Genomic DNA, 24,423 nt, shown 5'->3' on the forward strand with positions numbered 1-24,423 from the left:
AAACTGAAATATAAGAATGAGATGCAACTTTATTAAGTATTTTGAAGGGGGATGGCCAAGTCTTTGATGTCATATATCCTAAGATGCTTTTGAAGTTGCTGCAAAGGCATGTTGTTGTCCAACAATGGAAGTTGTGGTGTGAAATGAATAAGAGCCATCTTGTATAGGGCCTTTAAAAAGCACTTTCTCCAAGGAAAGATCCTTCACAACAAAGTGAGAAGGATATAGATGTACCATGAAAGAGAAAATATCTTTCTGTATTTCTTAATGAATAAGATTACATTGTGATTCTGATATATATACAAGAGAATATCCTTTGAGTAAATGACATCTCATCTAACTAATTACAGCTAGGAAAACAAACAGAAAACATTAACTAGGATTTACAATGCTACCCTTAATAGCATAGTGTCTTATATTTATAGAGATGAATTGTGTGATGGCCTAGTCTACCGAATGATACAATTATGATAATATTCTAATTCTTCAGCATATTCTCTAAATATACTTGAAATTATTCTCAGTTGAAACTCTATCGCCCCAACTTTTGCCATCTTCGACTATACTCTAAACCTAAATTGATTATGCAATTGATTAAACCTGTCTGAAAACCAATTATGATCCTTAATATTCCTTCATATTTCTCTCATCCAACAATTTAGAGTATACTGTCACATCCCGGCCTGGGCCGGACCACTTCCCGGGCCCGCTCCACCACCGTAGCACGATATTGTCCGCTTTGGACTTACCATTCCCTCACGGTTTTGTTTTTGGGAACTCACGAGCAACTTCCCAGTGGGTCACCCATCATGGGATTGCTCTAGCCCCCTTCTCGCTTAACTTCGGAGTTCCGATGGAACCCGAAGCCAGTGAGCTCCCAAAAGGCCTCGTGCTAGGTAGTGATGAGAATATACATTTAAGGATCACTACCCTGGGCGATGTGGGATGTCACATATACGGGCTACGTGCGTGCAAAATCGGATCCACATAGTTTCATTTTAAATTTCTACATTTTTTAACAAATTTTTATCGAAAGCAATTGATATCGATATATCCTTTAGTATTTATATTGATATATTGTTATTTCCATGGATATTGATATTTTAAATCTGCTTGGCACTTGCCACTCGGCTTGGCAGCGCAGCCTAAGAGAGATTTTTCATCTTCCTCCCAATCCTAATAAAAATCAAATCAGACAACAATAACAGCAGTAAAAACACTAACTTTGTACAACGACTTCCACAACTCCTCTCGTGTCTCTCTTAGTTTCTGTCAAATTCAACACTAACTAAATTACAGACACACAAATTTCAATTAGGGTTTTTGTTTCTCTGCCCAATTTTTTTGTTTGTTTGTTTGTAAAATTTATCGTTCTCCAATTAATTTCCCATGATCCGAGCTCTCCTGCATCCCAATAACGACCCCGGGTTGAAATTCTGAGAACTTCAAGGCTATAGAATCCCGACCATTGATGGGTGTTTCGTTTAAGGTTTCCAAGACCGGTACTAGGTTCCGTCTGAAGCCGCCTCTCCAGTCCGAGGCCGACGTTGGCGGCGATGACGTGTCCGAGGCTCCCAACAACGGCAGCTCCCGAGCTGTCCCCAGAAAGCTCGAGGTAAAGTTTTGAGATTGGTGAATTTCTCTCTGTTTGGTTGCTGAGAAAATGTGGGAAAATGAGTGGCAATGTGAGAAAAAGTATTTGAATTTCTGATAGTAAGCAAATTAAGTTTGAAGACTGATAATTGAAGTGAATTAATTATTATAATTAAGCGGAGGGTTAATTTGTTGCTTTGCTCGTATGATTACTTGGGCTGTGTTTGGTTGCTTAAAATATACAAGGAAATAATTGACATAAAGGTTTACAGCTATTTTCGATCTTTTGGCATTTGGGTTTTGCTCAGAAAGTGTGTTCAGGCATTTTACTGAGCCTGAATTTGAATATTGGGGTCAATTCTGCTGAATGTTAATAATATTTGGATGGAAAATGGATGTTGAAATTAAAATGTTTAGATGCAGCACTTTGTTTTCAAAATGGGTACTTTAAGTAATTGTTGAAATTAAAAGTTTCTGATGCAGCTTCTCGAATTGAATATCTGGGTCATATTATGATATCTCAATTTTGCAGCTAAATCCTTATCCTGTTAATTTTTAATTCCCCAAGGGCTATGGAATTGTTCTTTTGCTGCTCTTGAACGGACTTAGAAGGTGCAGGAAAGAAGATACAGAACAGAATCTTTATTATTTTCCTGTTTCTTCCAACTGAAACAGAATTGAGCATTATTTCTTACTTATTCTGAAATGGAATATGCAAGTGGAAGGCTTTAATTGTAGTTTGATTGAGAACCCCTGGATAAGGAGAATGAGTAGAGGGTTTGATGTACTGTTTGCAGTCTATTTTTGTTTTTTGGACTAATTAGATTCACTTATGGTATGCACAGGGTGAGAGTGGGGCCGGGGTTTCTGGTCCATCAATGTCTTCTGAAGAGTTTCTTGTATCTGCAGGTTCGTCACAATTTTTTAGGGGGTTGGGGATTAGCCTTAGTTTTATCTTGATTTTTCTTCCCTTTGTTTTGACAGAAAACGAAGTTTCCTTCACTTTGAATCTCTTCCCAGATGGATATTCTTTTGGAAAACCATCAGAGGTTTGTTAAAGAGAAATATAATTTTGGATGAGAAGGAAACATGGCTCTTTTAAATCTTGTTTCTTATTCTTAAGGTCTTCTGTATTTATAAATTTTCAGAATGACACTGAGCATCAAGCTACACATCAAGATGTTCCAAAGTTGTTACACCCATATGATAGGACGTCAGAAACTCTTTTTTCGGTAAATGTCTAGTCATTTGAATTTCCCCCCTTATTTCTTTCGAATCTCCAGTTATGGTTAGAATGTTGCAATTTTTGTTTGGAAGATCAATGGTTGCATGCGATATAGTGTGGCATAAAACTCTTCCATTTAAAATTTCAATATAAAGTTTTCGCTGATTCAGTTAACTCCAGAAAACTGACTTAAAATAGTGGACTTGACCCATTGATGAGCATGCATTACATGCAATGAGTGTGTAAAATCAGAAACAAAAAAGAAGAAATCATGGTTTTTCTCAAAAGGCGCTTCATCATTTTGTTGATTTAAATAGTCAACAAATAGTTTAGAAGTCACTTTATGTCACCTACAACACCTTGTCATCTGCATCAAAATTAATATCTGGGATTTTTTTCTCTGCAGCTTTTTTTGTACTAAGATTTTGTTCCTTTTTTATTTGCAAACATATTTAAAGGCAATTGAATCTGGCCGGTTGCCTGGAGATATTCTAGATGATATACCTTGCAAGTATGTCGATGGAACACTTGTTTGTGAGGTGAGTTATCTTGTTTGTTAAGATAGTACAGTCAAATATTCCAATGAAAAAGTATTTTGAAATGTGAATAGGACAACAGTTACAAATTTTACATTATTTGGTTGTACTTCGTGTTTTAAAATTGGTACATGCGATTTCTTGCAGATTCGTGATTATCGCAAATGTGCTTTTGAACAAGGGTCCGGTAGTCCCCCTAACCATGGATCCGTTATTGTAAATAAAGTACGCCTTAAAATGTCATTGGAAAATGTAGTGAAGGATATCCCGCTGATCTCAGATAATTCTTGGGCTTATGGTGACCTGATGGTTAGTAAATTGATGTCTCCCATCCTTTCCAAATAGTTTTCTGTTATATGTTCAAATTGTGATGTCAATATTCACTTCAAATTGCAGGAAATGGAGTCCCGAATATTGAAAGCTTTGCAGCCACAACTTTATTTAGATCCAACTCCCAAGTTGGACAGGCTCTGTAAGAATCCAGTTCCCACAAAGGTAATTACGTTTTAGGTTTGTTCGATGTACTTCACCTGGATGAACTGATGCATTTTAATCATGTCAAAATTTTGTGTTTGCAGCTCGATTTGGCATTGACTGGTATCCGGAGAAAGAGGTTGAGACAAATGTCAGAAGTTACTGTCGCATCTAATAGCAAGGCACATGGGAAGAAAGTTTGCATTGATGGAGTTCCAGAAAGCTCTAACTGTAGGTTGGGAGATTCTGGAACCCTTCCAGGCAATATGATGCCACAGCATGCCCATGAAAATTTGACCGTTCAAAATATGAGTACAAATAACTTGTTGGCCCTAAGGTCCAAGAGTTTTATGACTGATGCTTCTGTTCCAGCACCACATTTAGTACCCAACCAATCGAGGTATCAAATGGGGGTTGGAACCCCAAGAAGCATGCAGGACCCTGGATCAGGAAGTGTTGTCAATGCATCACCTTCCCCTGTTGGGCAAGACATGATGATCTCGTATACTGACAATGTGAACGGTAATGCCCCTCTTCATGGAAAGAGAGAGCATCTGGATGGACAAATGTCACCCTTATCTACTTTTAATAAGAGACAAAGGCCCACACCAGTTGGCCTCGATGGAATGCAACATCAGCAAATAGGGCCACATATGGATAGCTTCCATGGATCAGATATGAACTGGAAGAATAACTATTTGCAGCAGCAAGCAATGGCCAAAGGAATTCAGTTTTCAAATACAGGCATTCAGAAGTTTTCCCAGCAGATGTTTGACGGGGCAATGAGTCAGGACCCTGGGAAAATGCCATTTTCTGTAGGACAGCCAAACATGAGATTTGGTGCCAAGGAAGAGCCGTTTGAGACAGGTAAGATAGACGGGTTAGAGCTCGGTGGGATTAAGAACGATATGCAGATAATGGAAGGAGACACAAGCCATCTCGATCCGTCGAGGCTTCCCCAAAGATTACCACAGCATGCATTCATGAGATCTAATTTTTCTCAGCCATCCTGGAGTAATCTTGGTCAGAATATGGAGAAAGATGCAAGAAAGGATGACCAATTCCCAAAAAGAAAATCATCTCAAAGTCCTCGGTTATCTTCTGGGGCTTTGGTTCAATCCCCATTATCATCAAAGTCGGGGGAGTTTTCTACTGGTTCCCTAGGACCCCACTTTGGAGCAGCTGCAGTAACTTCTGCTGTAGGGGCATCACAGAAAGAGAAGGCATTAATGACCTCAGTTCCTACGATTGGAGCCTCATGTTTGACTTCCAGTGCTAATGAGTCTATGCAACGGCAACACCAGTCTCAAGCTGCTGCTAAACGGAAAACAAATTCGCTCCCTAAGACCTCCGCAATGACTGGTGTTGGATCTCCTGCCAGCGTTAGTAATATAAGTGTTCCACTAAATGCAGGCAGTCCTTCTGTTGGAACTCCATCTTCCGCTGATCAAACCATGCTTGAAAAATTCTCAAAAATTGAAGCGGTGACCATGAGGTATAACCCTACTTTTTACCTTTTGATTATATGTTAATAATGGTACTAGTTTTGAATTTATGTGATTTCTTTGCACTATATCACCAGCACTTTATTTTCCCTCTCTCTGACCTACAGAAGAACATGAAAGGCGGATAGAAAATTGAAATTTTTTAAATGTGTGTTCCTTAATTGTGTAAGCATTTATCAGGAAATATTTTGACTCAAGGAGATAATGGTAGATTCTACAGTCTGGCTACATGATTTTCTCTCCCAGTTTTTGTTTACTTTCCCTTCACATAGTTTTTTTAACTTGCAAAAATTCCAGACAAATTTCTTAGACCTTATCTTCTATGGTGGTGAAAGGCGGTTAGTTAATTATGTAGCAATAACAGTTTAATTATTTTCAACTGGGTGTTAGTTAATTATGTAGCAATAACAGTTTAATTATTTTCAACTGGGTGTTGTTTTAGGTATCATCTCAACAAAAGAAAGAATAAGGTTGATGACCACCCCGTCAAGAAGCCAAATGCATTCCCAGATCAACATCTGCGAGCCTGCCTCTCAAATGGTTCCAATAATGAGGATTTCAAAGATGATTCATGTGAGAGACCTTTGTCGAAGTCGCTTGTTGGTGGAAGCATGAATATCTGCAAAATTAGAATTTTGAATTTTGTGAAGGAAGAGCATATTGTTCAAGGTGCAGTATATCCTATCAATCAGTTATGCCTTTTGTTTTAATATATTTATTCAAAATCTGGGCCAGATGTTTCGGTTTGGTTACAAACTTATGTATTTAGTAGAATTTCTGTCTTGCTTATGATTCAAAAATCTACTTTTGACTCAGCAGGAAATGTTGTTTATCTTCCCAAGCAGCGAACTAGGTTGATCATGTCAGAGAGACCAAATGATGGTACTGTAGCAATGTGCTATGGCGAAGTAGATGATGGTGATTTTCTGTCTGCTGAGGAACATCTTCCTACATTGCCCAATACTGTAAGTGTTATTCTACAAGCTACACTTTGCAGTCTGAGGTGATTGTTTGAACACAGCATTACCAGAATTAGTTGAGGCTATCAACAAATTATTTTGTCATCCCATCTTACTGAAGATTTATTTTCTCAAAATATAAATTTACAGAAATACTTGTCTTTTGTGGTTTGATATTTTTAGCATTTTTGCTCTTTATTTGTTATCATTTTCACATCCCCGTTCCAGACTTCCTTTTGCCCCTTCGAATCATGCTGTTGGCTCGTGGAATTTTCCTGCATGTGTATTCTCTGATTAATCTTTCGTACCATATTCTGCCATTGATTGCACAATGTTTGTATGATATTTGTCCTAAAATATTCTGCATTATGGAGCTTGGTGTGGCATTCACAATAATTTGTTATCATATAGTTGATCGTAACGTATTACACAATTTTTAGAAGAGTCAATCGTAACTTTGTTTCTGTAAAAGAGCTTGACTAGATCTATGTCAGGATAACCTTCACTGTTTACCATTCATTGTGTTTTCTGTTGTACTGATGTGTATATCTAAACTTATTCCTACAACAGCACACAGCGGATTTGCTTGCAGCACAGTTCTGTTCACTGGTATGTTTTAAATGGTCTTGAAGTTAACTAAGAGTTTAAATTACACACTTCGTTGGTGATTTATGTTATATTCTTTTTCAGATGGTAAAGGATGGTTATGATTCGGAGGATCACATCCAACCAAAGCCAGCCCGCATGACTATTTCCCCAAGCATTCAACCAAATGCTTCTGGGCTCCCCCATAGCAACTCAGCAGCTGAGATGCAACAATATGCAGATTCAGTTTCAGGCCAGCCATCCAATGAGGTTGCAAAGTCAATTAGTGGCAGTAATTCATCCTTAACCTCATCCCAGAATCTTCTACCAAGCACAAGGATGCTGCCCCCTGGAAACCCTCAGGCCTTACAGATGTCTCAAGGTCTCATGGCAGTGAATTCAATGCCTCAACGCCAACAACAGATCGAGTCACAACCATCCCTCCAGCAGCAGCAGCAGCACCAACAACTACAGCAGCAGCAGCAACAGCAACACCAACCACAACCACAGCAGCAGCAAAGCCAACACTCGTTGATTCAACAACAGAATCCCCAGCTCCAGAGACCAATGATGCTAGCGGCAAATTCGCTTTCCAACATGCAGTTACCCATGATGAATAATAAGCTTACCAACCTACAATATCGCCTATTACAGCAACAGCAGCAGCAGCAGCAGCAGCAGCAGGGTCCGCAGATGCAGAGAAACATGATCATGGGACTTGGAACAGCTATGCGAAGCTTAGGCAATAACATGGTTGGGCTTTCTGGTGTTGGAAACACAGTGGGCATGGGAGCTGCAAGGGGAATGGGATCTGCGCCCATGACGCCTATTTCTGGAATGGGCAATGTGGGTCAGAATCCAATGAATTTAACCCAGGGTTCAAATTGCCAAAATAGAGTTAATTTCTTGATCTATTCATCTCCCAATCGGAGGATTTATATAGGAATACAAGCAATGATGATCAGGTATGAAACCAGTACAAGAAGTCATAAAAAACTGCTATGAAACTACTATATTAATTACAATGGATTTCACCTAATTCTTTAGCCAACAATGGCTGCTTCTTTAGTCAATAATGGCTGGATAAGTCTACAATGGCTGGCTGCTTAAGTCTACAATGGCTGGCTGCTTCAGTTAACACTCCCCCTCAAGTTGGTGCATAAATATCTCGAATGCCCAACTTGCTGAGTGAAAGATGGAAAATCCTACTTGACCCTGCCTTTGTTAAAATATCTGCTAGCTGGTCATCACTCTTCACATAAGGCAAGTTAATGGTACCATCAACCAACCTTTCCTTAATAAAGTGCCTATCCACTTCAACATGTTTAGTACGATCATGTTGAACTGGATTATGAGCAATGCTGATGGCGGCTTTGTTATCACAATAAAGATTTGATGGCTTTGTAGAATTGAAACCCAATTCTCTCAACAAAATCTTGAGCCATAACAATTCTTGCACGCCGTGTGCCATACCTCTAAATTCAGCTTCAGCACTGGATCTAGCCACTACATGTTGCTTCTTACTGCGCCAAGTAACTAGATTTCCTCCAACAAATGTAAAGTATCCAGAAGTCGATCTGCGATCAGTTACTGACCCAGCCCAATCTGCATCAGTGTATCCTTCAACTTCTTGATGTCCATTATTGGAAAACATCAAGCCTTTTCCAGGAGCAGACTTCAAATACCTGAGAATGCGTTGTACAGCATCCATGTGGGCTTCACTTGGCCTATGCATAAATTGACTCACCACACTTACAGCATAGGCTATGTCAGGTCGTGTATGAGACAAATAAATCAACCTCCCAACTAATCTTTGGTATCTTTCCTTGTTAGCCGAAACTTGATCAGGATAGTCTCCTAATCTATGGTTTTGCTCAATTGGTGTGTCTGCAGGTTTACAAGCTAACATCCCAGTCTCAGTTAATAAGTCTATAACATATTTCTTTTGAGAAAGAAAAATGCCATGCTTTGATCTTGCAACTTCAATACCCAAGAAATATTTCAAAGTACCCAAGTCCTTCATTTCAAATTCCTTGGCTAGATACATTTGAAGTTTTTGAATTCCCTCGACGTCATTACCTGTAACCACCATATCATCCACATAAACAATTAAGGCTGTAAGTTTACCTTTATCATGCTTAAGAAATAAGGTATGGTCAGCCTGAGTTTGCTTGAACCCATAATTTCTCATGGATTGAGCGAACCTGCCAAACCATGCCCTTGGTGATTGCTTCAATCCATACAAGGACTTTCTCAACCTGCATACTTTGCCAATATCACAAGTGGTAGTGAATCCAGGAGGAAGATCCATGTATACCTCTTCATCCAAGTCTCCATGTAGAAATGCATTTTTCACATCAAACTGTCGTAGAGGCCACCCCAGATTTGCTGCCAATGACATAAGAACCCTAATAGTGTTGATCTTTGCTACCGGCGCAAATGTCTCTTGATAATCAATGCCATAGGTTTGAGTATAACCTTTGGCTACCAATCTGGCCTTGTACCTCTCCACTGAACCATCAGCTTTATGCTTTACTGTGAACACCCATCTACACCCAACAGGTTTCTTGCCTTCAGGAAGTTTAACCAGTTCCCAAGTGGAGTTTTTTCGAAGAGCTTCCATCTCTTCAATCATAGCTTTTTTCCATTTTGGATTTTTAAGAGCATCCTGTAACTTATTAGGAATTGAGACTGATGACAATTGGTTTGCAAAAGCTATATAAGAGTCTGACAAGCGATGAGATGAAACAAAATTAGATATGGGATATTGAATACCCTTTGTAGAAGAATAACCATAACGAACAGGGGGTATCCCTCGATTTTCTCGAATAGGATAACGAGAAACAGACTCATGATGTGGTTCATTTGGATCAGCACTTAAAACAGACTCATGATTGGACTCATCAAATATAGTAGGCTGAAGAGAAGGAGAATGAGTGGTTACCTCAGGATAATTCGTATGAGTAGCAGCTGATTGGTCAGAGAGTTGGTCAATGAGGGGATCTATATGTGGGTGGTCTATCTCATCAGCACCTTTTTCTTTTTCTTTTCCTTTATCTCCCCTTTTTCTTGTCCTCTCATATACCTTCAATATTTTTCCACTCTTTGCCTCATCATTAGGCAAGTTTGGACCATCACCGGCATCAGACAAGTGTTCATCCGAAGAATGCATACCACCAATGTCAAGTGGCCACTGCTCTTCCTCCTTACTCCCCATCTCCCCCTGAAGAGAAGTGACCGAATCTCCCTCTGAAAAATAAGCCTCTTGTTCCTGAAAGGTAACATCCATAGAGACAAAAATTTTCCCATTGGGAGGATAGTAACATCGATACCCTTTCTGAGTAGCAGAATAGCCAATAAACATACATTTGATGGCTCGAGGATCCAACTTATCACGATTTTGCATGTGGACATGAACATAGCAGACACAACCAAACACTTTTGGAGGAATATGAAGGAGTGAAGGAAGAGAATGATACTGGGAAAGGGTTTGGATAGGTGTTTGAAATTGGAGAACACGTGATGGCATGCGATTGATAAGAAAAACAGCTGTGTGAATGGCATCACCCCAAAAACGTTTAGGAACATGCATAGCAAAACATAAAGATCTAGCCACATCCAAGAGGTGACGATTTTTACGTTCTGCTATACCGTTCTGTTGAGGAGTATGTGGACAAGATGTTTGATGAATGATACCTTCTTGTTGAAAAAATGTTCCAAGTCCATAATTCAAATACTCTTTCCCATTGTCAGATCGAACAACTTGAATTTTAGCATTAAATTGGGTTTGAATCATTTGATGAAATATTGGAAAAACAGACATAACCTCACTCTTATTTTTTAGTAAGTATACCCAAGAAACTTGAGTGCAGTCATCAATGAAAGAGACAAAGTATTTAGCACCAGTATGAGTAGGAATATGAAATGGTCCCCAAACATCAGAATGAATAAGAGAGAAAGGAACATCACTTTTATTGGAGCTTAAAGGAAATGAGACACGATGATTTTTAGAAAAGATGCAAGTTTCACAATGGAAATTAGAAACCTTGACTTTAGAAAATAAAGAAGGGAATAGATATTGCAAGTACTGAAAGGAAGGATGTCCCAATCTTTTGTGCCATAACCAAATTTTTTCAGAAGCTTCAAATTGTTTAGCTTCCACTTGACAACTGTAACTTGTCTTCTCACAATCTGGTGGTAAGTCCAAGTAGTATAGACCTCCCCTCTCTCTACCATGACCAATCAACGCTTTCGTTCGAATATCCTGAAACCAACAATGAGTAGGAGAAAAGATGGCAAGACAGTTTAGTTGATTTGTGAGTTTACCAATAGAAAGCAAATTGTGAGAAAGATTAGGAACATGTAAAACAGATGAGAGAGATAGGCATGGTGTTAATGAGATGGAGCCTGCTCCAAGCACTGGAGTGGAAATACCATTAGCAACTTTAACGGTATTTAAAGGTGGAGTAGTGTGAGAAGCAAACCATGAAGAGTTATTGGTCATATGGTCAGAAGCCCCCGAATCAATGATCCAAGGTTTATTTGGAGCACCAAATGTGGTGTTCAAGGCAAAACCAAAGTTACCTGCGTCGACTAAGGAAGTGGAAGCAGTAGTAGGAGAAACTGAGTGAGCAGATTGATCTACTCGAGGCACGGAAGGCGTTGGTGTAGACAGGTGTGCTTGTGATCCAACAATGCTTTTCTTTTGATTTTCCTTCTTTTGAACCCACCAATCAGGATATCCATGCAACTTAAAGCAAGTGTCTCTAGTATGCTTATCCTTGTCACAATAAGTACACTTCCTTGTATCAGTAGCTTTAGATCCCCCTGATCGAGAATTCGAGACTCCACGGGGAAATCGAGACGGAGCAGCTACCATGGCTGATCCTTCCACTTGTGGGCCAACCAACATAATGGTTTGCCTACTTGCTTCAGCATTCACAAGAGCATAAGCAGCACGAACAGATGGCAAAGGTGTTTGAGTCAAAACTTGACTGCGAACATGATCTAAATGAGGATCAAGGCCAGCCAGAAAATCATACAATCTTTCTTCTGAAATTTCTGTCTCTCGAGCAGCAACATCATCAGCACATTTCAATTTTCCAGGACGTAAGAAATCTATTTCTTGCCATGTTTGCTGGAGTTTACCATAATATGCAGATAAAGGCTCACCATTCTGGCGAGTCGCCAGTGCTTGACGGCGAAGTTCATATAATTTTGATGCATCTTTTTCAATTGAGTAAGTTTGGGTAACAGCATCCCAAACATCTTTTGCAGTGGAGAGTCGGAGAAAAATGGCCCGCAAATCTCTAGTCATAGAGTTGAGAAGCCAAGATTGAACCATGGCATTCTCTTCCTCCCATATAGCATACGATGCATCGGCTTCTGCTGGTGCCTTCTTTTTTCCACTGACATAAGACCATTTGCCTCTGCCAGTGATGTAGATGCGGACACTTTGGGACCACGAGGAATAGTTGGACCCATCCAACTTGTCTGGGGTGATATGCAGAGACATATCATTTTGTGTAACAGCAGCTGAAACAGTGGTCTTGGAGTCACCCATTACTACTGCAACAAATTCTCTTTATTGAAACAATAGAGTCTCACTGAGAGGGATGTAGGAACAAAATGCAAGGAGGAAGAGGCAATGGCACGGGTTTGTTGGGTGATTCCAACGGGTATGGTTTATAGGGTATGGGGTAGTATTTAAAATTTTGGGTTTATAGGGTGTGGGTTCGTGGAGATATTGCAAATGGACAGAAGATGGGTAGAGATGCAGCGGAATGTATATGGTTAACAAGCTCAATATGGGTAGTGATGTTGGCAGATATGGCCAAAGAGAGATTGGATTCGTATGAAAGTAGAAGGCCTGCTATTCTGCAGGTCTTATGGGGTAGATGGCAGTAGTGCCAGTAGGTTAATTAGAATAGAAACTCCTTTTGGATCAGAATGGCTCTGATACCATGCCAAAATAGAGTTAATTTCTTGATCTATTCTGTAGACATCGAAATTTCGGTGAAATGAATGTTAACCAATAATTAAAATTTCAACGCTTACGTGTCACATAAATTTTACATGTAGCGTGTGACTCAACGAAAAATCGAAATAAATTGGAAAGGTCATCAAATAGGACACGTGTCAATATCTGGCAGAAATGATTTATTTCATCTGATTATTTAAATCCAAAAATCAAGTTTTGGAATTCTATAAATAGGAGGCCAAGGCATTCATTTCGAAAAGGAGAAAAGAAAGGAAGAAAGGAAGGAAGAAAGGAAGAAGAGGAAGAAAAGAAAGGAAGAAAGGAAGGAAGAAAGGAAGAAGAGGAAGAAAGAAAGGAAGGAAGGAAGGAAAAAAGAAAGGAAGAAGCCTTGAAACTCTAAAGCTCTCAAGCAAATCCCGAAGGATCAAGAAAGCTCTCTTCGTTCTTCGTCAAATCCTCCTTCAAGATCAAGCCCCAACGGCCCTTGAAGAACTTCCACCAACTCAAGATCAAGCCCCGACGGCCCTTGAGGAAAGTGTTCATCGTTCATCAACTGTTCATCCCTAGATCAAGCTCAAAAGCCCTCGAAGATCCGTTCATCAACTGTTCATCCCTAGATCAAGCCCCGACGGCCCTTTGGATCAACAGCTCATCCACAAACCTACACCCTACGAAGATAGAATCAGAGGATCAAATTACAAAGAGATTGTAACCCCAAAATCATTAAACACAAAAATATATTTTGTTCGCGTTATTCTTGTCTCTTGTTTTCAGGAACTTTTTCGTGTTTACAAATTTGGCACGCCCAGTGGGACCTTCTCTACCTCTCATCTCTGTCTACGTTCAAGATATTCAAGCACAATCCATGGCTTCAAACAAAGAACAAGTCATGACTATCGGCACTACCTCCATTGAAAAACAGCTGATTCAGATGAAGGAAACAATTGCAAGGCTGATAAAGACTGCAGAGGAGAAAAACTTGCAAACCGCCGGACTCATCAACCGTCTGGAGGCGCAACATGGTGTCATAGTGAAACCAAGCTCTCTTCCAACTAAGAGGACCGAAGAAGGCTTCAACCCAAATGCCTACGAACTCATGTCAAAGGCTGGGCATGACTTTGCTTCCTCTTCAAATCTTGGAAAGAAGGTTTCAAACACCGTCAACGACAAAGATCGCGACCTCACTGAGACTCAAAAGAAGTTGAAGGAGCATGATTATGGAGTTGACAACAACAAAGCTGGACTTGGCTTCACACCAAATGCACCCGTGAAGATTTCAAGCAAAGTGAAGAAAGCTAGCGCTCAACACATCAGCGTGAGCATTGAACAAGACCAAGAAGAGCCTAAACCCTCCCCTCGGACGTCGGTCTTCAATAGGATAAGCCATTCAAGCTCCAGAACTTCAGTGCTTAATCGCATTGGTGGTCAAGACCGAACCTCTGTCTTCAAGAGGCTTAACGCGCCGACATCCCAAAGCTCTGTTTTTGAAAGGTTGTTAAAGCCTAAGAAACAAAGCAACACAGCTATCTCTCCTCTGCGACGATCATCTTCAGAAATATTTGAAGATAATGGTAAGCCTTTTGGAAAGAGGAAGACAACCCCAAAGGGAGAAAAGCTCGATGGCTTAGGAGAAAAAGACGACGCTCGAAGCTTGATTCCTTCAAGGATGGAGCGCCAAGCAATCCTAGAGGTCGACACAAAAGGACCACTAAAGGTAAGGAGGCGCATCATCGTCCACACTGGCAAATCTTCATGCCAACAAACCCAAGAGAACGGCACTGAAGAGGAGATCCAAGATGTTTTCTACATCACGGTTCAAGAAGGTAAAGAAGACGAAAGCCCGAGGAAATACTCAGAGTCCCTACTCTCCGACCCTGATCCAAGCGGCAGTACAACCATGCAAGTCATGACCACTGGAGCAACTTCAATCGAGGAGCAGCTAGCTCAGATGAATGAAGCAATCGCAAAGCTCACACGGACTGTGGAAGAGAAGGACTTGCAGATTGCCGCACTTATCAACCAACTAGATGCGCTGCCCGACGTGAAAGTCGACCCAAATATTGGCCTATTAAAGAAAGAAGACGACGAAGAAGAGGAGCCACCAGTGGAGAAAGTTGAAGAGAAGCCGAAGCTAGACCAAGCAATGGCATCCATGGGATCTCTCTCTATCCAGCAGCTACAGGAGATGATCGCAAGCACTATCAAGACACAGTACGAAGGAAGCTCGCACGACTCCGTACTGTACTCAAAGCCTTACTCCAAGAAGATTGATGCTTTGAAGATGCCAAGGGGTTATCAGCCCCCAAAATTCATGCAGTTCGATGGAAAAGGCAACCCGAAGCAACATGTCGCCCATTTCATTGAAACTTGCAACAATGCTGGGACAGAGGGAGACTACCTCGTTAAACAGTTCGTGCGTTCGCTGAAAAGTAACGCTTTTGACTGGTACACTGACCTCGAACCCGAGTCTATCAACAGTTGGGACCAGCTAGAAAGGGAATTCCTCAACCGTTTCTACAGCACTCGTCGTACTGTAAGCATGCTAGAGCTGACCAGTACGAAACAGTGGAGAGATGAACCTGTCATCGACTACATAAATAGATGGCGTTCATTAAGCCTGGATTGCAAAGATCGGCTTTCTGAAACCTCCGCCATCGAGATGTGCGTTCAAGGCATGCAGTGGGGACTACACTACATCCTTCAAGGCATCAAACCACGAACATTTGAGGAGTTAGCCACCCGCGCCCATGATATGGAGTTAAGCATCACCCGTCATGGGAAGAAAGAGCAGATCGCCGACTACAAGAATGACAAAGTTTTGGGGCCAAAGGTGGATAAGGCTACGTGGAAACCCACCAAGGAAGCAATGACGGTCAACACAACTCCAGTCAAAACCCATACACGAGGCAAGGCGATTCAAACCGAAGCTTTTTGTGATCAAGAGATACGTAGACGCACTTTGAAGGAGCTTGAGGAGAAGACTTATCCATTCCCCGACTCTGACGTGGTTGCCATGTTAGATGACTTGCTGGAAAAAAAGGTGATCAACCTACCTGAGTGTAAACGGCCGGAAGAGATGAACCGTACTGACAGTCCAAGGTACTGTAAATTCCACCGCTTCATTGGTCATCCGACGGAAAAGTGCTTTGTGCTAAAAGATCTCATCATGAAGTTGGCTCAGAAAGGGATCATCGAGCTAGATCTTAATGAAGTGGTGAAATCAAACTATACCTCCGTCACTTCTGGCTCTTTGAACTCAAAATCTTCACCTCAACCGCTGGGGGCATGCTCCAAAACCATGTCAGTCAAGTCAAGTGAAGTTGAAGGATGGACTTATGTCACTCCAAAGAAAATGCACAAGAAACATAGGTCTCCTCCACAAGTTCACCAATCGGAAAGGGGGCAAAGCAGCTACCGTCAACCTTCAAAGCTACATGAAAGTGTTGAGGATGATGAAGTTATGACACAAAGATCGTCTGTTGCCATTACGATGCGCGATTTCTTCCCAGAAGACTTCTTCAATCACTCAGTCAAGACTCCTTGCTATAAAGATTGCAAGGAATGCCTCTCTAAAATCGTTTGACAAATTCAAAACGCTCCTTGCCTGTACGAGTTGAAACTACAAACGGCACCAAAAGCTCCTCGTTCGCACGAGCCTAAAAGGCGACAAACAAAAGCTCCTCGTTCGCACGAGCCTAAAAGGCGACAACCAAAGCTCCTGGCCCGCAAGAGCATAAACTGTGTACGGCAAAATCATCACCAAAATCATCATCAAAACCATCACTCATTTGAACTACGTTATGACTTGATCTCTTCGTTGGAAGAGTACGTAGGCAACTTGAAACTTCAAAACTTCAAGTACAGTCACATCAAAATAAATAAATAAATGTTTCATTAAAGAAAGTCAATTTTATTACAAAAGAAAAAAAAAAATACATATGTTACTATGTATTAAAAAAATATATATATATAAATATACATGTTAAAGTGGGTTTGCCTACAAGACCCATGGCAATTCAAAGAAACAGAAGTTGAAGTCCACAAAAGTAGAGACTCCCAAGGAATTTGGTGGGGCGCAAGACTTTGTCACCATGCCAAGTGGATTTTGATTGGTCGTGAGATGGTGGAAAAAGCAGGATGCTGATGTGGCTTATAAAACTCTAAAACATCTTGTACCCACCGTTTTTCAATACCACTCTCACTCTCACCCTCCTTTTCTCTCTCTCTCTCTCTCCCTCTCTCTGCTTTCTCTGTTCTTTTCGCTTTTCCTTTTCCTTGTTATGCCCGAGAGGGTCAGATATGGCCGTTGATTTCATGGGTTACAGAAACACCATCACCAGCAGCAGCACCAGCAGCTTCTCCGCCAAGTTGGAAGAGAACGCCGTGCAGGAAGCAGCTTCCGGCCTCGAGAGCGTCGAGAAGCTTATTCGCTTGCTGTCCCAGGCACAGCAGAACCAGCGCCAAGGTGGTCGTCCTCGACATCCGCTTCCCGACCCTCCCCGTGGTCGAGTTGCAGAAGCACCAGTCCAGCGTCAACGCCATTGCCTGGGCCCCACACAGCTCTTGCCACATCTGCACCACCGGTGATGACTCCCAGGCCCTCATCTGGAACCTCTCCTCCATGGGCCAGCCGGTGGAGGGTGGCCTCGATCCCATTCTGGCCTACACGGCTGGGGCTGAAATCGAGCAGCTGCAGTGGTCATCTTTCCAACCTGATTGGGTTGCAATTGCCTTCTCTTTCCCAATTAAAAAAATACACAGCTTTTGCTGTTTGCGCTCTCCACATTGGCGCTCCCAATTGCACAAAGATCTCTGTTCTTTTTCGTGAGATTGCATTTATCGGAGATGGCAACAACTGCTGCTTCCAGCCTGCAAATGGCAACTGCCAGACCCTGCATAGAACTTTCGGGTTGAGCACTGCAATGCTTAATGGCAGTTTTAAGGTGGCTTCATGGACTAAACTCTCGAGTGCATGCCACATATCATCTGTACAATCTTTCCAGAGGTGCTTTACTTCATCATCTATGAAATTGGATAAGTTTGTTACAAAGGCAATGGCTGGGGTTAGTGATAACAAACCTGTCTCGGGGTTACCAATCAATTTGAAAGGAAAGAGGGCATTTATTGCTGGTGTAGCTGATGATAATGGGTATGGTTAGGCAATCGCAAAATCTCTAGCTGCTGCAGGTGCTGAAATTTTTGTGGGAACATGGGTGCCTGCTTTGAACATTTTTGAGTCCAGCCTGCACGTGGAAAGTTTGATGAATCACGCGTATTACCAGATGGTTCTTTGATGGAGATTACCAAAGTATATCCCCTAGATGCTGTGTTTGACAACCCTGAGGATGTCCCCGAGGAGATCAAAACAAATAAGCGCTACGCAGGATCCAGTAATTGGACTGTCCAGGAAGCTGCTGAATGTGTGAAAAATGATTTTGGCAGCATTGACATTCTTGTGCACTCGCTTGCAAACGGACCAAAGGCGGCCTCTTCACTTCTCTGTCAAAATCTTCGTCTCTGACCAACAAGACAACAACTTGCTTCAGATTATGTACACCATGGAAGCTGCACAGGTACAAGCTCCCGCGCACTCCCTCCGCAGCGAGCGGTGTCCCTTGTGGCAGGCAACAGCAGATTTTACTGGTGGACAAGCTAGCAGTTATAGGGAACATTTTCTGGAATGCCCGCAAGGATTATTAAACAAACATTTTGAAAAGCTTATCCAGTGTGACACACGACTTTGTGTCTTAAGCCAGCAGCCAGAGATTGTTTTGAAATCACCATATTTTGAACCATGCTCTTCTGCTTTTGAAGATCCAGGCGAATGCAAAGGTCATGGTTTTGGTCAACTGGGGAATGGACCAAATGGTAAAGGATACAGCTTCTATGGCATTCGAATATCAGTCCAGAGAAGCGCCTTCCCCCAGCTCAGTTATGGATGCTCGTGCAATGGAAGGAAATGGCAGTTCAGAAGCTGTGGAGCTCAAACTCCAACAGTAGCTTGTTCGCTGCCCGTCAACGCCTCCACCGATTGCAGCAGCAACCATCCTTGCCGTCTTTGCCGCTGTCAACTCCTCCCGCGGAGTGCTCCTTCTTCATCTCCACCGATGGAGGCATTTGCAGCACTACAAAAAAAAAAAAAAAAAAAAAACAACGGAGATCTCACCAAAACGCAGCGACAGCATCCACTAACTACCTCGAGCTCGTCACCCTGGCCACCATGATCAAAATCAACGAAGAGCTTCATTGACCGCTGTCAAACGACTAGCCGGTCTTCAAACTCGACGCCTTACACTCTGCTTCAAGCTCTGGCTGCTTCTGCACTTCCGCCATGGCTGCTGCCTGTGAATGTGATTAACAAAAACAAAGTTTGTCAACTCACATCTGCTTGCCTCTGCTGCTGCCTGTGAATGTGATTAACAAAAACAAAGTTTGTCAACTCACATCTGCTTGCCTCTGCTGCTGCCTTTGAATGTGATTGACAAAATCAAAGTTTGGCAACTCACACCCAAAGACTTTCTCCGTCTCTTACCTCCTACTACTCCAAGCTCCTCTGCATTTCCTCCCTGCACCATGTGGGGAATATATATATATATAAAATATTATTAAAAAAAAAAAAAAAAAAAGATCTATTTGGTGGATCAGTACCACCGAAAGCAAAGAAAAAAATATAATAAAAAAAAAAGATCTATCTTGGTGGATCAGTACCACCGAAAGCAAAGAAAAAAAAATATATAATAAAAAAAAATCTATCTTGGTGGATCAGCGCCACCGGGAAATAAAAAAAAATAAAATAATAAAAAAAAAATCTTAGTGATGTATATGTTTTATTTGTATTTAGCACAATACACTGAATAAAATAAAACATGTCCATTAATCTCCAAGAAATTACAAGTGTGTACAAAAAAAAAAAAAAAAAAAAAAAGATGGAGCTTTCACAAAGGATGTTCACGTGAAGCCCCATTACTTGGCAAAACTCTAGAAGCGGAAGGCATCGGAGCAGAAGGCATCGGAGCGGGAGGCATTGAAGCTAGAGCATTCCAGGCCTCAATACTTGGCCAAACGCTGGAAGACCCAGGAAAAAGGTGCCTCTGGAGGAAAGACGAAAACCTTTGACGATCACTTTGAATCCGACCTTCAGATTCTTGCAGCTCATCAAGCTTCCTCTTCATGCCCGTCGAATAGTTGTTTGCAAGCACGTGCAAACTTCTATTCTCATACTTCAGCTGCTTGATCTCTTGCTTGAGACTTTCCACCTCTGTCATCAACGATTCAACCTGACGGGAGCGAGCAAGTAGGCGTTGGCCCATGTTGGACACAGAGCCTGCACACTGAACGCTGAGAGCGAGGGACTCTTGAACGGCCAACTCATCGGACCGTCCTGACAGCAGCCTACTATCTTTTGGAGTGAGGAGGTTCTTAGCTACTATTGTAGCTGTTGTGGCGTCCTGCATCACGGAGTCTTCACCTGTAAGAGGACCGGTAGAAGATAAAAAAGAAGGGCGCCATACATTACCTTGACCGGGTGCAACCGGATCGCTGCTGAGACTCAAATCTAAGCAAAGGTTCGATGAGTTAGTCATGTTTTCAAAGGTGTTCAGAGAGAATGGGTGGATGAAGATAATTCTCAAAAGGCCGGAGACGATTTTCAAGAATGGGCAATTTTCAGAGTGTGTATGTTGGAGTGATCGATACCTCTGTAAAAAGCCAAGCGACACGACCACCGATTCAAAAATCCGGATTTTCCTGCGTGAAGTTCGGCGACGCGTTCGCGGCTTTTCAGAAAATGCGTTCAACTTTGTCAAAAGATATCTGACAAAGTCGAGAACACGTGGAGGCCATCATCGCAACTACACGTCTTTAGCCGACAAGCGCAAAGTTCGGCGACGCTTTCTCTGCTTTTCAGAAACGCGTGCAACTTTGTCAAAAGTGGCGCTCGTTCAGAAATCGAAGAGGCGTCGTTCAGAAATCGAAGAGGCGTCGTTCAGATATCGAAGAGACGTTTGTCGACAAGGGTAAAAGAACGGTACCACCACTTGCTATTAAGAAATCCCTATATACGTCGACCTTCGTCTCTTATGACAAGGCAGACCTGAAGAAAATGCCCAACTCTTCCTCATCTCTGAGGGCGCACTCCCAGCAAAGCCTCTCGAAATACACAATTCTTCTTCTTCCTTTGAGAAAACCTATTCAACCTTTGAAGATACCAGATGCCTCGAGTACAGATGACCCAGGAGGAAACGATAGATTGAAGCATGTGCTGATTCATTCACCGTTTCTTCAAAAGCAAAGGTATCTCATATCATCAAGGGCGAAAGCATAGGTATCTCATATCATGCTTTTTCCCTATCTTTTCCTTTGCCCTTGTTCTCACCTGCCAAGACAAGGACAGAGGAAGCAATATGTCGGAACCTCCACTCAAACCAGTTGCCACCAAGGAGTGAAGCACCATTTAAATGCAAAGGTTGCATTCAACTCCTGCATCGGAGGACAAATACTACAAGAGAAGATGCTAAACCTGCATAAGGAAATACCACTTCTGCAAAGGGGAGCAAGTAAGGCAAGCAAAAATGATACATCGAAGCATGTGGAGACAAGCACAACAAATATATGTGCTGATTCATTCGCTGCTTCTTCGAAAGCAAAGGTATCTCATATCATGCTTTTTCCCTGTCTTTTTCTTTGTCCTTGTTATTACTCGCATGGCAAAGTGAAAGAGAGCAGTCAGCGGCACTTGGAGTCAGTCTTCCGATCTGGAACCGACTACCTGGAATCTATTCCTGATTGCTTACCTAGTATTGCTCTCGAGTAGTCATCTTCAACGGTTGATACACTGCCAGAGAAGGGACAAGGAAACTTCAATCTTTCCAACCCTCTTCAATACGAATTGGAAAGATTGAACAAAGAAACAAGTCAGCACCTCCACCTTGTACTTGCCTGCCATATCTTGAAACCGCTCGTAGACCTTCGGCGGGAGACCAAAAGAATCCTGCTGCCCAGTTCAAGAGTAGCACAAAGGAAAATCAACGAGCGGAGGAGACCAGAAGAATCCTCCAGCCCAGATCAAGATCAAGCCTCAATGGCCCTTGAAGAAATCACAAGTCCGATTCAAAATCAAGTGATTCACCACCCTTGAATCAAATTCAACTCCAGATAAAAGGAGTAAGTTCAGACCTTCGGAGGAGACCAAAAGAATCTTCCAGCCCAGTTCAAGATTAAGCTTGTGGAAAATCAACGATTGGAGGAAACCAGAAAATCTTCCAGTCGAACTCAAGATCAAGCCTCGATGGCCCTTGAAGAAATTTCCAGCCCAATTCAAGATCAAGCCCCGACGGCCCTTGGATCGACATCTACATTAAGGAACTTCAAAACGCATCTCATACACGTGACAAGCACATGTCAACGACGCGCCTTGAAGTGGGGGCATTTGTAGACATCGAAATTTCGGTGAAATGAATGTTAACCAATAATTAAAATTTCAACGCTTACGTGTCACATAAATTTTACATGTAGCGTGTGACTCAACGAAAAATCGAAATAAATTGGAAAGGTCATCAAATAGGACACGTGTCAATATCTGGCAGAAATGATTTATTTCATCTGATTATTTAAATCCAAAAATCAAGTTTTGGAATTCTATAAATAGGAGGCCAAGGCATTCATTTCGAAAAGGAGAAAAGAAAGGAAGAAAGGAAGGAAGAAAGAAAGAAGAGGAAGAAAAGAAAGGAAGAAAGGAAGGAAGAAAGGAAGAAGAGGAAGAAAGAAAGGAAGGAAGGAAGGAAAAAAGAAAGGAAGAAGCCTTGAAACTCTAAAGCTCTCAAGCAAATCCCGAAGGATCAAGAAAGCTCTCTTCGTTCTTCGTCAAATCCTCCTTTAAGATCAAGCCCCAACGGCCCTTGAAGAACTTCCACCAACTCAAGATCAAGCCCCGACGGCCCTTGAGGAAAGTGTTCATCGTTCATCAACTGTTCATCCCTAGATCAAGCTCAAAAGCCCTCGAAGATCCGTTCATCAACTGTTCATCCCTAGATCAAGCCCCGACGGCCCTTTGGATCAACAGCTCATCCACAAACCTACACCCTACGAAGATAGAATCAGAGGATCAAATTACAAAGAGATTGTAACCCCAAAATCATTAAACACAAAAATATATTTTGTTCGCGTTATTCTTGTCTCTTGTTTTCAGGAACTTTTTCGTGTTTACATATTCATCTCCCAATCGGAGGATTTATATAGGAATACAAGCAATGATGATCAGGTATGAAACCAGTACAAGAAGTCATAAAAAACTGCTATGAAACTACTATATTAATTACAATGGATTTCACCTAATTCTTTAGCCAACAATGGCTGCTTCTTTAGTCAATAATGGCTGGATAAGTCTACAATGGCTGGCTGCTTAAGTCTACAATGGCTGGCTGCTTCAGTTAACACAAATATTAGCAATTTAACCCAGCAATTTCAAACTGGAAGATTAACACAAGCTCTCATGGCATCAAAATTTAGGATGCAACCGAACCGAGGCGGCATGTCAGGCAGTCCTCAGTCGGGCACAGCTGGGCTGCCAGGAGGCAGACAGATGCATCCTGGATCTGCTGGTTTCGCAATGTTGGGTCAGACTCTGAATCAAGGTAATATGAGTGCAATGCAACACAGGCCAGGAATGGGGCCTATGGGTCCACCGAAGCTGACGGCGGGGATGGCAGGGACGAATATGTACATGAACCCACAGCAGCAGCAACAATTTCAGCAACAACAAATGCAGCAGCAGTTGCAGCAACAGCAATTGCAGCAGCAGCAGCAGCAATTGCAAAAGCAGCAGCAAGAAACGACTTCACCACTACAGGCTGTTGTTTCACCACAGCAGGTGGGCTCTCCCTCGGGAATTTCACAACTGACCCACCAAAGCCAGCAGCAACAGCAGCAGCAGGAGGCTAGCCCACAGCAAATGAGCCAAAGAACTCCGATGAGTCCACAGCTAAGCTCAGGGGCAATGCATGCCATGAGTGCTGGTAATCCAGAGGCTTGTCCTGCAAGCCCACAGCTAAGCTCTCAAACGCACGGCTCAGTCGGTAGTATGGCAAATTCTCCCATGGACCTTCAAGGTATGAACAAGAGTAACTCCGTTGGTAACCCGTAGCAAAAATATCAGATCTTTGGGGATGTTCTGGGGAGGAAATAGTTCAGCCTCCCCTGTCGGAAGCCTTTCCTTCAAATCCCACAGTTAAGTCTGGCATGTAGAATTATTAGTCATTTTAACACAGTAACATTTACATAAATTTTAGCAGAAGTATTAGCTTAGACTTAGTACATGATATCACCTTTTTTCCCGGGTAAAAAGGTGAATATATATCTACTGGAGTGCAATGATTTATGCTAGAAGGGGCTGAGAAATGTGATCCATCCTATGTGCTGTAAAGTGTAAATTCTTGGGGAATGGTTAATGTTTATAAGTGAAGATTGATTGTGAAAGTATTTGCAATTTTCTGATTCTTTTTTTTTTTGTGGCCAAATTATTTCCTTGTTTATTTCAATATTCAATGGAGAAGGCAGGTCGTGTGCGTAT

At 41.9% G+C, this 24,423-nt stretch overlaps 1 protein-coding gene and 1 pseudogene across 2 annotated transcripts; both read left to right on the top strand.

The window, feature by feature from the left end:
• Positions 1-1,267: 1,267 nt before the first annotated feature.
• Positions 1,268-24,329, top strand: LOC137707975 (protein PHYTOCHROME-DEPENDENT LATE-FLOWERING). 2 transcript variants are annotated; one of them, XM_088689948.1, is made up of 13 exons: positions 1,268-1,615; positions 2,439-2,502; positions 2,578-2,642; positions 2,742-2,825; positions 3,277-3,357; positions 3,502-3,663; positions 3,751-3,849; positions 3,933-5,323; positions 5,776-6,002; positions 6,150-6,298; positions 6,863-6,901; positions 6,983-7,754; positions 23,285-24,329. In XM_088689948.1, exons 1-13 carry the CDS (start codon positions 1,472-1,474, stop codon positions 23,995-23,997), a joined length of 3,990 nt encoding a protein of 1,329 aa, XP_088546074.1. In that variant the 5' UTR covers positions 1,268-1,471; the 3' UTR covers positions 23,998-24,329. The 2 variants fall into 2 exon arrangements, with proteins under 2 accessions (XP_088546074.1, XP_068303033.2); XM_068446932.2 differs by having other exon boundaries at positions 6,983-7,757; positions 23,291-24,137.
• LOC148689465 (enoyl-[acyl-carrier-protein] reductase [NADH], chloroplastic pseudogene) lies at positions 17,610-18,378 on the top strand (annotated as a pseudogene).
• Positions 24,330-24,423: the final 94 nt, after the last annotated feature.

The sequence above is a fragment of the Pyrus communis genome, chromosome 17 (genome assembly GCF_041283825.1).
Source record: "Pyrus communis isolate YQ-2024b chromosome 17, ASM4128382v1, whole genome shotgun sequence".
Lineage (NCBI taxonomy): Eukaryota > Viridiplantae > Streptophyta > Magnoliopsida > Rosales > Rosaceae > Pyrus > Pyrus communis.